The sequence below is a fragment of the Capricornis sumatraensis genome, chromosome 13, assembly GCF_032405125.1.
Source record: "Capricornis sumatraensis isolate serow.1 chromosome 13, serow.2, whole genome shotgun sequence".
Lineage (NCBI taxonomy): Eukaryota > Metazoa > Chordata > Mammalia > Artiodactyla > Bovidae > Capricornis > Capricornis sumatraensis.
The window spans coordinates 19,521,386-19,538,360 of record NC_091081.1 but is presented as its reverse complement, the minus strand read 5'-3'; the positions used below and the strand labels follow the sequence as shown (position 1 = coordinate 19,538,360).

At 38.0% G+C, this 16,975-nt stretch overlaps 1 protein-coding gene across 1 annotated transcript in view; it reads right to left on the bottom strand.

The window, feature by feature from the left end:
* Positions 1–16,975, bottom strand: part of MAN1A1 (mannosidase alpha class 1A member 1) — a 171,288-nt gene that overhangs the window by 71,374 nt on the left and 82,939 nt on the right. The window contains exon 5 of the mRNA XM_068984879.1: positions 2,349–2,443. Coding sequence (XP_068840980.1) covers positions 2,349–2,443 — 95 coding nt within the window. The remainder of the gene's footprint in view (positions 1–2,348; positions 2,444–16,975) is intronic.

The window sequence follows — 16,975 nt, the reverse complement described above, 5'->3', positions numbered from 1 at the left end:
CAATACTGTAAAATAATGTACAATACTGTAAATTTGAAATAAGTTCTGATAAAAAAAGGTAAAGCCCCAGTTAATGAATTTTCAGGAGATATAAAGATAACAAAGGATTCAGTACTGAATAGTTTTTAGAAATATTCCTTTATGCATTGAAAAATATCTCCACTATACACAAAAGATAGATTTAACTAAGGAAAAAAATCCTCTTGGCTGTAAAAAGAAACACTAAGTTAAATATGTTTTAAAATAATCTAATTTCTTATAAGTATTTCAAGAGAGGCTAGAACTAATTAAATGATATCAGCACCTTATAATAATTGACTTAACTTTTGCAAAGATGTAGGCCCACACCTCAATTAGTTTTAAGAGCCTTTATCTAATTCCATTATCTTCCACAAAGCAATAAGAACTACCCTTATGGCATCCTGGGCTTCCTGACAGCTCAATGGGTAAAGAATCTCCCTGCAACGCAGGAGACACAAGAGATGCAGGTTCAATCCCTGGGTCAGGAAGAGGCCCTGGAGAAGGAAACGGCAACCCACTCCAGTATTCTTGCCTAGGAAATCCCACGGACAGAGGAGCCTGGTGGGATACAGTCCATGGAGTCGCAGAGTCAGATACAACTGGAGCGACTTAGTATCCATGTACCTACTTAGAACCAGGTCTCTTGGTAACCAGTTAAGTTAGTGGGTTATCATGCCCATATCATTCCTCTCAGAGGGTGCAGAAAATATGTGTTAAATGTGCACAAAGTTTTCATAACTAGATCTTATTTTCAAGTATCAGAGAAGTTTCTAGGTCTGAATACTATCTGTATACTATCTGAATACATAGTCTGAGGATATGGACGGTATTATAGGTGATCTACATGAGCCAAATAAAAAGCTCACAGATCTCTAATACCATGCTGCTCAAGCCAAGCATATATACCCACTTCCACCTTAAGACACTGGAACATGTGCCATGATCCCCAAGCTAACAGAGAAAGCTGGAGGAACCCAAAGGGAAGAATGAATCCTGAGATACCACGTTATACAATAGAAAGCAACTTCAACTTAACATGGCCCAGGGGCGTGAGCTCTGCCCATCTCATCACCGCGACACCTTTGCCTCTGCCCCAGACACACACACATACATAAAATTATAGACAGGTACGGGGTGATTTCAAGGTATAGATATAACATACAGACAGAGCATGACATTTAACTGATACATTAGCCAATTAATTTCATGATTTTCCATGATTAATTTTAGGAAGGAATGTCACTAAAATAAATAATTAAGGAAAAAGGTGCATTAATCTTGCCAAGTCGCCCTGTGCATCCTCTTGGCTTTCCTAACATAAGAAAGCCATTTAACTTTTGCCTGTGAATCCACGCATCTGAGTACTCTGGTTCTACCATTTACACACGGCATGATGTTAGGCAAATAACTGTCTCTGTGACTCAAGTTCCTGATTAGTGAAATGGAGATAACAGTAGTACTGACCTTATTGGGTTACTGCGAGGATTAAATGTGCTAAAGTGTCTACACAAAACTTCATATTTTATGATGACCAAACAGCTGTCATTATCATCATCACAAAGAGACACATGCAATTAATTACTTATGGGGAAGAAGGAGTTAGAAGGGAGCTTAAGATAAAACTATTAACAAAATGCTCAGGCTATCATGAAAATTCAAACTATTAATACTTCCTGTGAGAATATGAGAAATTCGGTTTAGCCCAAGTTTTTCTTGGGGCCACATTCCTATGAACTTGGCATGCCAGGGTTCTCCACGCAATTGGGATGAGGAGGATGGACTGATCTGGGTCAGTGGAGCAGTTTCCTTCCCTCCTTACAACTGTGGGTGAGCAGCCTCAGACGCATCCAGTCTCAGTTACACTTAGCTCGTCGCGTGGTGGTTCCACTTGTATGTGCTGATCTACACCTTGTATTATGCTGACTGATCTACACGTTATATCTTAGCAATGCCTCTGACCAGCAGCTTAACTGATGGAAGTGATTTAGGAACTGGCTTCTTTTGAGAGTGAAATGCTTTGATGAGAAAGGGATGTTTTTGGAATTTATGGAGAGACAGTATCATTGATACAATGTCACCATGAAACAGTGAAAACCTTGAATCATGTCTCATGTGGATGACTTTCTTGAGGTCATTTGATCCCATGATGGGAACCCATGGAACACTGAAAAACACTAATAACTTCCAACACAAGGACGTATGCCAAGACTTGCCATGGTATCAGTCACCAACACCATTCAAGTAAATATCCATCTGATGTATGTTTGTTAGACCACAATCTTGACTATTTTAACTTAAAACATGTTGTTGAAAATGAAGAGTTTTACCTTTTTATATTCAGCAGTGCCCAAGGTATTCCAGAGGGTGTTTGAAATGCAGGTAGCAATTTTACCCCAAGTTCCACTGCTTTCTTTCGAAATATCTGAAAAGTTAAACAGTTAAGTAAGCTACTGTTGTAAGAAAAACAAAATGTGCTATTCTACTTCCCCGCATTGAGTATATTTCTACTTAACATTAAAAAAAAAATGTTTCTGAACTTAATGGAATTACCCAGGAAAGTAAGAATGGTCCAGGGGCCACTGTGCTGTGGAGTATTTATTACCAATGCTGGTTGCACATTAGACTCATGTGAGGAGATCTGAATAATACTGATGTCTTGGTAGTACTCCTGATATTCTAATTTCTATGGCTTGGGGGCTCCCAGATCAGAACTTTTTAAAGCACCACCTGTGATGTCAAGTGATTCCAATGTGCATGCCCACGGGAGAACCATCAGAAGTTCTGGTCCTGTTCTGGTTTCACTTATTTACTAGGGCACAGAAAAGGGAGAAGCTGTGAAAAGATATATTATCCTACAAATAATCTGTAAGTCCTCTTAGCCCTCTGCAGTTTTAACTTCCTCTTATGGTTAAGTGCAGGTGACACGGAAAATACAAAGTTAAAATAGATACAAATTCTGCCCAGAATTTAGTGAAGAAGGCAATGTATGAACAGATATCTGACACACAGACCCTGACATAAAGTCGTTTAAGAGTTCCGATGAGTTCAGCAAGGCTGCATGCCATTTAGATGAGGATTGTATGCAGCATGTAATGGGGGGTTCATAATTCTAGAGACAGGCTGAGAAGAAGAGGGAGCATTGTGAAGGCATCAGTATTAAGCACTGATGCAGGCAAGTGGGGGGCCTGCAGAAGAAATGGACCAGGTCAGCTTCCCTGTCCAGAGCCAAGAGGGAATACTGGTAAATGAGGTCTGGTATGCACAGCATGGGCCCAAATCACAAAGGGTCATAAATGTAAGGCTAAGAATCTTATTCCATTAAAATGGAAAAATATTGAAAGTTTTGAGCAGCCAGTTCACTTCATCAGAACTGTGCTTTAGAAGATTAATTAAACGACATCCAGTCACAGTTTTAGGTCCAAAGAAAAGCACCGAGTTAATTTATTCAGTGAAGGAAGGACTGCTACAGCGTTCTCTGCTCGAGCTGTGGCCGCTAGCAGATGCCGTGTCCCTTCCTCCTTGCCACGCTGTATGACTGAGTGTGGTGGGCTGGGAACTTACTATTTCCTTCTGTCTCTTCCTCAAACAAGAGAGATGTGAGAAAAGCTGCAGGAACCCTGAAAAGCATGGAGGATGAGCCAAGTCCTCTCCCAGCCTGGGAAGGGGTTCATTAAAGCCATGGTCAAGGAAGCGTTTTGTGGCTTCTCCAGAGGCAAGGGTTCCAGTCCTTGGAACTTCTGCTGCAAGACCTAAGCCCCCCACAGAGAAGTCTAGGCACTGGGGCTTCCGGACGGAGAAGAATCCAGTGATATCAATATTGATGCTGCTTTTGAAACCCTACTCTTTTGGAAACTAACTCCTACTCTGTAATGAAAGTTGAGAAAATAATGAGTTTTAATGTAAGAATTTGGCTGACAGTCAATTTAGGTAAACTAGCATTCTTGGAATACAAATGAGGACAAAGACATTTGTAGTATATAAGGCACTAAAGAAATAGAGATATCATTTTCCCCATAAAATATTATTATAACTCTTTGAAGTGGACAATTTCCTGTTTCAACAGCTGACAGTGAATGGGAGAGGAAGAGAAAGAAAATAAGCCAAAAGGTATATTCTTTATTTCCAGTCTCTTAGTCTAGAGAATTCCAAGTTCTCTTCTGCTGTAAAGAATTATCCAATCACTGCCCAGCCATCTGCCAACTTTCTAGTTTCCACCCAACTTTTAAAACTGTTAATTAATTAACTCCTTTACAAGAAACTTACATAAGACTGGAAGTCAGACTTGTAATTAAAACACCATCACAGATATTATAGCCATATGGCTTGGGAGTTAAGGGCTCGGGCTTTGAAAACACGATGCCTGTGCTGGAATCTCAGTTCTACTTCTTCAAATGGGGTAATCTTGGGCACACTGCTTAATCTACCTATGCCTAAACTTCTCCATCTATAAAATGGGGATAGCCATGTCCAAGGCCAGCTTCTCTAGTTCCATCACTGACACTACTGTTCGGCCAGTCCCTGGGGCATGAGAGAGCACACATTGTGACTTTCATCACCTTTCGGTTATTAAACATCAACACTGAAGTTCCCAGAAACATCTCATTTATGGCTCATTTCCTTTCCGTGATGTGAACACAGTCCATATTTTCATCACCAGGCACAATGAAGGGGCATGGCAGCAAAGGAGGTCTTCCTACCTAGGTCCCCATTCTCTAGGATTTCCCTTCCTATCGCCATTAGCCTCAATCTATTTTACCATGTTTTTCTTTTTACCATGTGATTTTCTTATTCAAGAAACCATCATGATTCCCTCTGTTGTGTAAAACGTCAAGTCAAAACCTAATGTACTGGCTAATCTACTGACCTCTATGAATCCGACCATCTATTATCTTCCGTTTTTACAAAGGCCATCCTGGCTCCAGCTTGAGTCTTCAGGGTCTCAAGTACTCATTCAAGTTCAGTCTACCTTAGTATCTTAAAAAAATTTTTTTTTTCCTTCAGATCTAGTGAGATATAATTGACATACAACGTTGTGTAAGTTTAAGAAGTAACACATGATTATTTGATACATGTAGATATTGTGAAATGATTACCATAATGAGGTCAGTTACCACTCTCATCCTCTTGCATAACTATCTTCCATATGCATGTATCATGCCAGCTTAATATATTTATTTACACGGTTTTCTCATCCTAAAACATGCAGTGCTGCCTCCAGTTGGCTAATCCAAACTCACCCAATTCTCCAGGCCAAGATATTTATTAACACCGTCAGTGAACTTCTACTTGACAATTGGCATCAGCCAGTGCAGCATTTGATTACAGAAGGCAAGATCCAGATCTCTGTTTTCCTGTGTTACTCTCTTATATCCTCAAGTACTTTTCTTCTTCAAAAGTAGAGAAAAAAATCTCCGTTTCTCCTTCACTACCTATTATACATATCCAACCCAAATTTGCTCACTTTGTATTAAAGTTATTGATATCACCACAGTATTCCTATGAGTAGTAGGTGGGAAGACATTTATAATCTTAATTAACATACAGGAAGGAAACAGCAACCTTCCCCATCCCAAGGTTTTTGCCTTTGCTGTTTCCTCTGGCAGCAATGCCCGTTTCCTAGCTCTTTGCATACCTGTTTCATCCTTAACTTCAGGAAACTGCTTGAAAGTCCCCTTTTAAGAGAAGTCTTTCTTAAAAACCCCAAATAAAGCTGGCCATTCTCATCATTTATCATATCACCTTATTTTGATCCCACTATCACACTCTAATTATCTTATTTGCTTGCTGACTGGTTGACTGACAACCCCACTAGATGTAAATGTCATGAGGGCAGGACTTCTGTCTTGTTCCTCCTTGCTGTACGTATATACCTAGTATCCAGCAAAGTGGCTGGTCCTCAATGAACGTTCATTTAATAAAGGAAAGAATCAATCAAATATTAAATATATCTGGAGCACTCTAATGAGAAACCACTAATATTATAGTGTCTGTCCTATTCCATGAATTTCTATCATCTTCAATGCCTACAAGTAATTATATCAAGTACTCTGCAGTCTCTATGTTGGGCACAATTACAAAATAGTTTTTGGATGAAAACATTAATTAACCTCTTGATACTTTAAATGAAATCATATGTGAGCCTAAATTAATTCCAATTCTTAACGTTTGATTTGTTACCTCCTCTTGAGACATGAAGAGAGGTTAGTTACTTGGAGGAGGAATCCAGATTCTCAAAGAGAATATCTTTCTACCCAAAATGGTGACTAATAAAATTCCAATTTAGCTTACAAAGTTAACACTGTTAAAAGAATGAAGGAGCAATGTCACAAATCATCCTGAAGGGCAGTTAAGTTTTAACTAGCATGTCTTAGTTAATGTGCTCAAGAGTAAAAGACCACAGAAAGCACACTAAATGGTACTTCAGTGCCTCTTCCCAGGCGGCAGGCACGATGGAGGGTGCGCTGGACCCAGGCCCACACTAGGTCCCAGGACGGGTTTTACTATGGCTCAGTAGCAGGCCTGGGCCTGCCACTTAACCATTTTGATCTCAGTTTCCCGAAATAGGAGAGCGGGGTTGGTAACTTCTAGTTTGGACTTATTCCTGAAAAAACTAGCATCAGAAGTCACAAAGCTAGTATTAAAATGAAACTGGCAAAAAAGCAAAACTATCATAATTTTTTAATAAAGACAGAAAGTATTAATGTGCCACCCAATTCTTAGTCAATCTTGGTTTGTTGGTACTTACACTGGGTAGGGTGGATTTTATAAAGTTAAGAGGGAAAGATGAAAAATGACAGGTAATGAAATGTAATCTATGCTGATAATAGAAGACACACTCTTAAAAAAAAAAAAAGACCATTACAACTAAATATGGCCTTGGGTAACTTGCAGTAATCAGCTGGAAACGGGCAGATATCTAATGACCCAAAAGGAATCTTCAAAAAGATTCTGCATTATAGAGACTCTGATTACATTCACATCAAAAAAAATCAAAACTAATAAAATTTACTAGAAGGGTGGTAAAATATTATGAAATAGCTTCTGAAATAATCTTTCAAGCATGTAACTAAAAAATAGATTTAAATAAAAACATTTATGGTCTAAAGTTAAGAATTTCAAAATAACTACATCCAAATTGTATATTTTCATTACACTTAAATAACATCATCACAGTCTTATTGCTAGAAAACTTCATATTTTAGAATCTATCAAATAAAAACATTTATCTTTTTACTTTACCCTTACAGATAGGATTAGACAGGCTGTAAACAAGATGTATGGCTTTCTTTGCCTTTCTAGTTTGCAGATCCCTGAAGAACTGCACAAGAATATTTACACACCAGAGCAAAGAATAAGGAAAGAAGAAATGAATAACAACAGACGGCTCTAGAAAGAACCAGTTTCAGTTCAGACATGCTTCGATTTGAAATGTACAATTAATATAAAAGCCTTTCTTTAAAAGCTCCTGCTGCAAACTTCACTGTTAAAAGATCAAACACTAATTCCCCATTAGTACAAGCAGAGTTTACCTATTACTCATTTCTGCTACATAAAGCTTTCAGCACAAGATGCCGTTGATCTCATAAATATCTTTGGCTTAAAATAACTGAAATAACCCATATATCATTAGCTGAGTTGATTAACACATATAATATGGGCCAAATTTAATCACTCAACCAATAAGCTACTGTATTGAGCTACTCTGGCTTTTGAATTTAGAGTGGAACATGGAAAGGTTTAAATATTTGAATAAAGATATAAAAATAGTTAATCCAGGAGAAATTTAGAGCTAAGAGGGACATCAAAGGTCATCTAGTTACATAATCTTGGCTTACAGATGTGGAAATTGAGGTTCAGAGAGGCCCCATTCCCCTAATTAAATGTTCCAAAGTGGGATGGTTTGGTGAGAACTATAGGCAAGTGAATGCCAGTTTCATGCCATCCCAGATACATGTAATTCTTCTGATCTGGGGGGATCGCCCCTGTGAGTCCCTTATGTATAAGTGTGTACACACCTTTCATTGCCTCTTTCTAATCTTTGCATTCTCTCTACAATTAAGCAAAACACTAAACTGAAGTTTTTCTAAATTATTTGTTGTATTTGTCAAACTGTACTTTGAACTTCATTGTTAAAACTTATAAATTTAATTAGATTAAAATTGTTATCAACTGTTCTTTCTTCCCTGTGATTCAGTACAATTCAATTTTTAGCCTCTAGGCCATTAGATGAAAAATGTATTCTTCACTTCTTCATTCTTCTGAAGAATTAAAGCACTAACATCTTCCCAACTTGTGTACTGAATATAAAAAGGATATGCATACTAACCTACCAATAATCGCAGGTTATAACAAGGAAGAACCACAGGTTTTAACAGGTTATAATCACAGGTTAAAACAAAAAAGAATAACTCTATCTTAGACTTGACTTTCTAAAGCACAAAGTTTGAGTGAAAAGAAAAATTTTCTGATAAATTAAAAATCTAGCCATAGAATGCTCTTACTGAACAGGCATTTTAGACTTGCAAGTGAAGTCGCTTAATCATGTCCGACTCTCTGCGACTGTACAGTCCATGGAATTCTCCAGGCCAGAATACTGGAGTGGGTAGCCATTCTCTTCTCCAAGGGATCTTCCCAACCCAGGGATAGAATGCAGGTCTCCCACACTGCAGGCGTATTCTTTACCAGCTGAGCCAGCTTTTAAAAGATCATTATTATGAAATAGTAACAGCTAGTGAAACTTTTGAAAGTTTGCTTTTATACTATCCCCTTGTCAAAATGAAATAAATGTTGATAAATGAATTAACAAAATTGCATCCTGATACTGATTTTTTCCTGAAGGTTCAATCTCATTCTCTAGCACGGAAGGTTTTACGAAGTTGAGAGAGCAAGATGAAAAATGGGGAGACATACTGGGAAGAACTTCAGGCTATTGTTCAAGGTAGACATCACTAGCATCCATGCTGGCAGAAACCAATGCCACCTACTCATAGAAGTGGTCCTGTATTTTTCTTGAGCATAAGCCATAGTCAAGGTGGCCTGGTAGCAGACACACTGAACAGGGCCTGAGTTCTAGCTCAGGGCCTACTACTTACCTGCTCTGCCACAGTAAGGATGCATCATTTCAGTTCTCTAGTTAGTTTTTTTTTTTTTTTGTAAAATGCAGGCACTAGATAAGGCACTTTCTAAGCTACTTTTCTGCTCCACAGGAAGTGGGTTTAAAACTTAAGAACTTACTACATGCTTCTCAGTGTGGTAAGGGCGATAAGGGAGATACACAAGAAAAAATAAGATCCCTGATTCCAAGAAGCTTAAATCCAGAAAGGCAAGTCAGTTATATGAAACTAGATAAACATAAAATATACACCAGAAAACAACCGTACGAACCAACATAGAGGTAGAGAATAAACTCAGTGATATAGACTATAACTAGGGGAATAAAAAAGACGGAGTTAGGTCATGGGGAGAGAAGGCTGAAGATGGTGCTTCTGTGGGTGCAGATGCGGATTCATTCAGGGGCTGGTATGCACATATTTGTGCACACTCTGGGTTAATATCGTGGAGGACGGGAGATACAGCAGAAGCGGAGAGGAAGGAGCCTGACTAGAGGTGAAGATTAACAGGGTCTAGAAAACGAGAAGGCAGAAACGGATGAAAGCAGGCAGGCTAATGACCTTAACTGTCAGGGACAGAAGTTAAAGGATTGGTTAAAAGGGCACATCAGTTGGGTCAAGAAAGTCCCAACACTTCTGATCTTGGTTCCCCCCATTTACAAGTGGAAGGGCTTCTCAGTCATCAGGGTTCTGAGAGACGGGGCAGGGAGAAAGGCGGTGGTTCTCACTGGGAGCTTTTCTTAGTTGTAAGGGCAAAGATACATAAATGACAACATCGAGAAACATTACATTGTCTGTCTGAAGGAAAGACCTTGAGAAGTAATTAGGGTCCTTTTAAAATAATGTTTTCTCAAGAAGAAAGTATACATGTGTTGTAGAGATAAATGTGGCAGGGACTGGGAAAGAGGAAATAGTGTGATAATCAAAAGGTATATGTTCTAACATACACTCAGTATGAAAGTTAAAAATGCACAGTAAAGGAGAAGAAAATCAATGGCTAGATAGTTCTCACACTTAGAATTATTGTGAGGTGTACAACAGATTGTGTTATCTAGATGTTCTAACTCCTAAAGCACAGTATAACAGTCCGAGCCATTACACAGGGCTTAAAGATAGATTTCTGAGCTGATCTTTCCAACTCAATTTAAGTTTAAAAAATGGGCAAGCGGCCAACATAATGTTTTGAAAATACACAGTTTATTGTGTATTTAATATTAGGTAAGCATGTCAAGGAGAAGCATGTCAAATAGTTCCTGAACTATTTTGCATCAAGAAGAAAAAATTTTTTTAAAGAAAACAGAGAGACAGGAAATTATGAAAACATGAAGCCTATCTGGTTATTATTTCTAAAAGAATTTGTGTGAACCATCACACAAAGGCTGTTAACACGTGAAATCATAGTGTTAAAATAGGAGCTGTTTGGTTTACTATTATGTTTATAGGTAAACCTCACAAATCACTTGAAATATACAAAATCCAGGCTTAGAAACCTTTGTTCCAAAGAAAGAAAAGAGAAAGAAAATGAGAGCCTCATCCAAGTAAATACATTGTGATTTTCTGGCATTTTTGAGTTATGAGGCATTCTCTGCTAGTGAGTTTTTCCAGATACTGAATCTTACTTCTAAAGAGCATTGAAATATTTATAGTTTAACCTTTTTGTCTCAGTTTTATAAACATGTTTATCTGCTCTTTTGATTTAGTGCAATTACACAAATCCTGTCTTGATGACTCAGCATCAGCATCACATGAGTTGAGGCTAGAAGATCTAATTCTTTGTCATCAGCTGACTGAGCTGTATGATCTCGAGCAGCAGTCCCTAATCTTTTTGGCACCAGGGACTGGTTTCATGGAAGAAAATTTTTCCACAGACTGGGGGAGGGGAGAGGAGGAGGATGGTTTCAGGATAATTCAAGCCACATTACATTTATCATGCACTTTATTTCTATTATTATTACATCAGCTCCACTTCAAATCATCAGGCATTAGATCCCAGAGGTTGGGGACCTCTGATCTGGAAAACTCACTTAACCCCCTCTTTGCCTTAGTTTCTAAGTATGTGAGTAAGGATCATTCTTGCAGATCACAAGATGATTAAATATGATTAAATGCATAAGTGCTTTTTAAAGAGCATACTAGTTACCATTATCATTGGTCTTCACTATAGACACTGGTTCCTTCAGGAAAATGGAAGCGTATTAGACTTTTTGTCCATACACTAAATGGTCCAAAAAACTGCTGAGCTTTTATGTCTGTAACTCTACTGTTTCTTTTGTTATTAGATATCCATTAATTACAATGAAGACTTCTCACTACAACAGCCTGCAACAGTAACTGTCTGCTTTCCCCTAAGTTGCAGACTAATTTTTATAAACAGCTGTCTGTACCAGGGCTTAAGGATAAGTCAAACATCTCTTCTTATGGTGCAGGGTGTGAATTTCAGGAAACATGCCCTCTTCTTTGTCAGATGACTACATTTGAACTACTAACTCTACAGGTATGAAAAAGCAATTAATTAGTATATTATTTAGGAGTAATAGTTTGCAAGTTTGCAAAGTAAACTAAACACCCATATCTCCATAGATTTTGTTTTGCTTTTGGTTAAAAAAAAAAAAGTGCAAAATGGAAGCCACTCCTTTTTCATTTTATCTAAGCAAATATAAACCTATCTGGTTGTGTATCTATTCTCATTAATCAAGTGTTTTTTGATTTCTGCATGACCTGCCTTTATTTATTATACATGGATACCTCCACAGTACCTATGGGCACAGAGTGCATAATTTCATGTCAGTTGATCGAAGAACATTTTAACTTATCAAAAGGTACAAGATTTGGAAGCAGTGCTATTTTTGTCTTATGCTTGTGTCCCTCAAAGCAAGGTGATTAATCTCTTTTAACCTCAGTTTCCTTGTCTACAAGATAGAGAAATATACAATTGCATTCTAGAACTCAAGAGAATTCCTTTTTTCTATTCTTTTTCCCATGCCAAAATCTAAAATTTTAATTTTCTTATTATGCAATAAAACTCTTTATTATTGAAAAATCATAAAATTAGACAAATAAACAAAAAATAGAGCCCCATTAATCCTATCTGCAAAGAGTTGGACATGACTTAGTGACTGAATAACCACATTCCTATCCACCCAAACACAATTATTGTTAACATCTTAACTATCTCTCTTCTAAATTGATTGCATTTCTTTGAGAAATGGCATCTTTCCATATACACTATTTTGTAATGTTTTAAATTCATCCCCAGCAACTTAATCAACATTAAATACATCATTCAACATCAGAGGTCAGCAAACATTTTCTGTAGAGGGTCAGACAGTAAGTATTTCAGGCTTTGCCAGGCACATATCTCATGTCGTGATTTTTTAAAATAATCTTTAAAAATGTAAAACCATTCTTAACTCTGGTAGTACAAAACAAGTCTCAGAGTGAATCTGTGCTGTAGGTTGTTGACTTTTGTTTTATATCAATGGATAGATTTCTGTATACAGGTGTACGGATTTGTCAGAACTTAGATACAAGTCCCATACCATTTGACACTTAGGTTTCCACTGTCTAGATGTTGCAAACAGTAGCGAATAAACATCCCTGTACATACTTATCTGTATGCACGATTGTTTCCTCAGGTTAAATATTTGAACGTGGAGTTTCTGGTCAGAGGGCATGTGCTCCTTCATTTACTCATCAACTCTAGCTGTGGGGTCAAAGCGGCCATGGACAAATTGTAAATGAATGAGCATGTCCACAGTTTGCCAATCCCTGGATTATACTAACTTGACTGAAAGCATCAAGCATTAAATAATTTTCATTTAAATGAAGAGATTTAAAAATATATTTATAAATCCTACTTCAGGACAACACTACTGTGTTTTTAATAGATCAGTGTTATATTCTTATAGTACCATAAATAATTCAATGAAACGTCTTGTATTAACAGATCAGAATACGAAATGCCATGTAACTCAACAGTTTTCTTATTAGAAGACTTTTGAATATATCAACTGAAATAATTTGGGAGGCATTTCCTCTTTAAAATATGAGCATAAATAATAACACTACAAAACATAATTCATCTTGTGAATTGTGGTGACTCTTGTACTATGTGAATGTTTTAAAAATGATTACACACATAGACACACACACAGATACACACTTCAACATAGTTTAAACTTTCTAAATTATGAGCATTCTAAAAGGAACCTGTACTATAATTTTGACCTTTTAGAGATGTCAAGTCATTTAGTCAACAAATAGCTATTAAACGCCTATGAACTACATGTCAAGTTTCACAAGGTATGGAATACAAAACTAAACAAGAAAGCTGCGGTCAGTGACTCGGACACTTGCTTTTGAAGAGTGACAGTCGAAAAATATTCAGAGTAGTATTTTCTGATACACAGGGGAGGCTAAAGTAATAACTTCTATTTCTTCTTCAAACAGAAAATGGATACATATTTTAAAGGTATTAATGGCAGAAGCTGTGCTTCAAGAATGTGAAGCAGAGTGGAAGGCTATGGTCCTGCCTCAGCATGTCCTCCACCTGTCTCTAGGGGAAAAACGTTAGCCGAAGAATAAGCTTTACCAGAGAATTATGAAAATGCAGAAAGAAAGGAAAACAGTCAAAGGAGGCCAAATAAGAATAGCTTAGTCATTAAGCATAGTCAGGGACTTTTAGTATCTTCACAAAGGCTAATAAAATTCCGAGCCATATCCTGTGAGTTGTCTTGTAAAGATACTGAAACCCCCAACAGGTGGAGGAGGTTAACTACACGATGTTCAGACTGTGGCCACGATGGAAGGCGCCACCATTACGAGAACTGGCCTCGAAGATAAGGGAGCAAACTGACACTGGAACTGAAGATTAATTACACTTAAAACAATCAAGACGACACTGGGCAAACCAGCACCTGCATGACCAATTTTTCAAGATTACTGTTAAAGCTGACTGTACTGTTTCTACGTGTAGCCCCCTCCCTCTCCATCTGTAAGAGCACTTGCCCATGATTTTTTGTTTTCTTGGTGGTGGGTTGAGGCAGGGCAGTTGGCTTTTGGGCAGGAGTCTGCCCTCCTCCCCAGTTGCTGGCATCCAAAATAAACTTTCCTTTCCAAATAAAAAAGACAATGAAGACAAGTACAATACTGTTGCATTACTTCACAAAGTAATCAGACAAATCCTTGCCATTAGTCTGACCATGCAAAATTGGCAAAGTTATCAGATATGTGGAAAAACTACGGTACAAAACTGTCGAGAAAGCTACCATTTAGGTGTTTTTGAAGACCTCAAATTCAGCTTTAGACCAAACTGAACTCATACATTTGTGTGTGTGTGTGACTAGTCAACAACTTGAAGGTTATCATTTAGATGGGAATCACCTACAGGAGTTAAGAATTGACCTATTAGATCTGTAAAAAGAACTAGCTCCAACAGAAAACATTGAAATAGTCTTTTAGAGAGACTCATGGACAGGGAAAGACTATAATATCATTTATATGTGGAATGTTACAGAGCTGAACTCACAGCAACAGAGGAAGGGGGCAGGTGGGATGATGGGAAAGTGGGAAAATGCTGATCAAAGGGCATACAAGATGAGTAAGTTCTGGAGGTCTAGTGTACGGTATGGTGATTATGGTTAATAACATAATGTTATTAATATATACTTGAAACATGCTAAGAAACATGCTAAATATTCTCACCACAAAAAAGAAATGATAATTATGTGATGGAATGTAGGTGTTAACTAATCCTACTGTAGTAATCATTTTGCAATATATAAATGATCAAATCAACACTTTGTACATCTTAAATTTACACAATGTTAAACAATATCTCAAAGAAGCTGGAAAACAAGTGAGACTCAAAGTTCTGAGAAAGCACCGTGGAGAAAACACGGCAATCAAAAGATAAAAGAGGAATAAAGCAGTCCAGTAGAAGGGCCATGCAGCAGACCCACAGAATCAAGAAGCAAAGGAAATGGGAGTCAAGTTCATTCAACATTAAACAAAAGCAATCCCCAAAAGAGTCAGACATGACTTAGTGACTAAACAACAAAGAACAGCGCAGTGGGTTGAAACCTGACATGAGAATAGTAGTTTAGTTGCTAAGCCGTGTCCGACTCCTGCAACCCCACGGACCGTAGCCTACCAAGCTCCTCTGTCCATGGGATTCTCCAGGTAAGAATACTGGAGTGCGTTGCCATTTCCTTCTCCAGGGGATCTTCCTGAACCAGGGATCAAACCCAGGTCTCCTGCATTGTAGGCAGATTCTTTACCAACTGAGCTATGAGAGAAACCCAACATGAGAATGGATATATGTGTATGTGTGGCTGAGTTCCTTCACTGTTCACCTGAAGTTATCACAACATTGTTAACTGGCTACACCCCAACACAAAATAAAAAGTTCAAAAGAAAAAAAAAAAAAACTTGACATCTATGTCGAAAATTTCATCTGTAACAAAACAGTAAGAGTGGGACATTCCTGAGTCACTTACGAGGCAGTACTGTTGAAGACAAAAGACTGAGAATCCTAGGAAAAAACAAATGTCTCTTTTAAAGGGTTAGAAAACAGAAACTATTTCTTTCTTAGAGACAGACGAAGAAAAACAAAAATTCTGGCCAGGTCCAACACAGATCTTGGACTTTGAGGAAATAAGATTTCAAAAGGCTCTTAAAAGATCTTCATTATAAATTAGAGTAATGACAGAAATTAGTGTCACATATTTCACGGGGATTATAACAGGGTTCTTCTGCTTGCTTTATTCAAGTAGAGTTGTCCTTAATATAAATGAAAACCCAAATAGCTTATGCTTCCTTTGATATGACGTTTATCAGATTTCAGGAAAAAAAAGCTTTATTATAATTCTTTATCTTTACCAATTCTTTATCTAGCAAATTAGGACATGGTTTCCTTACCAGTGGTGAAGGCCAAATTTGGATGTCTATTTTCTTAGTTGATTTTTTTGAAAAAGAGGAATCCTGTTAATTGCAAGGGGTCAGAGGTTCTCAAACCAGCAGCATTAGCATCACCTGGGAAAGGCAAATTAGCAGCCTTGCACTGAGATCTACAGAATCAGAAACTCTGATAGTGGTGTTGTGGGAAGGGGGGACCCTACAGGGCCTCAAGAGGGGGCTCTTGTCTAACACTTGGAAAAGAACTGTCCAAGGAGACACTGCTGACCAAGCAAGAGATTTTAGTGGAAAAGGGCACCCGGGTGGAGAGCAGTAGGGTAAGGGAACCCAGGAGAACTGCTCTGCCGTGTGGCTCACAATGTCGGGTTTTATGGTGATGGGATTAGTTTCCAGGTGGCCTTTGGCCAATCATTCTAATTCAGTCTTTCCTGGTGGCACACGCATCGTTCAGCCACGATGGATGCTAGCAAGAGGGATTCTGGGAGGTGGACAGACACGAGGTGTCTCCTTTAGACCTTTCCCGAACTCTTCCAGTTGGTGGTGGCTTATTAGTTCCGTATTACTTATCAGGATCTCCTGTCATAAAACAACTCATGCAAATAGTTACTATGGTGCCTGGCCAGGGTGGGTGGTTCCAATCAGTGTGCTTCCTCTAACAGTGGGGCCCACAAATCTGCATTTTAATAAGGTTTCCTGGGAAATCTGATACATAGCACAGTTTAAGAAGCACTGAACTAGGTGAACTCAGGTAATTCAATAAGAATGGGAAATAAATTGATTGGAATGAATAATAATATTTATTGCCATGGGTATGATGTACACTGTTTCTGTAGTGAACTAAGCGAAAAAATCTTTAATAATCTTCAAGTTTAGCAAACAGAAGAGGTATTAAGCCACGTGATGCTGAATCTGCAGTTTAATAGCCAATT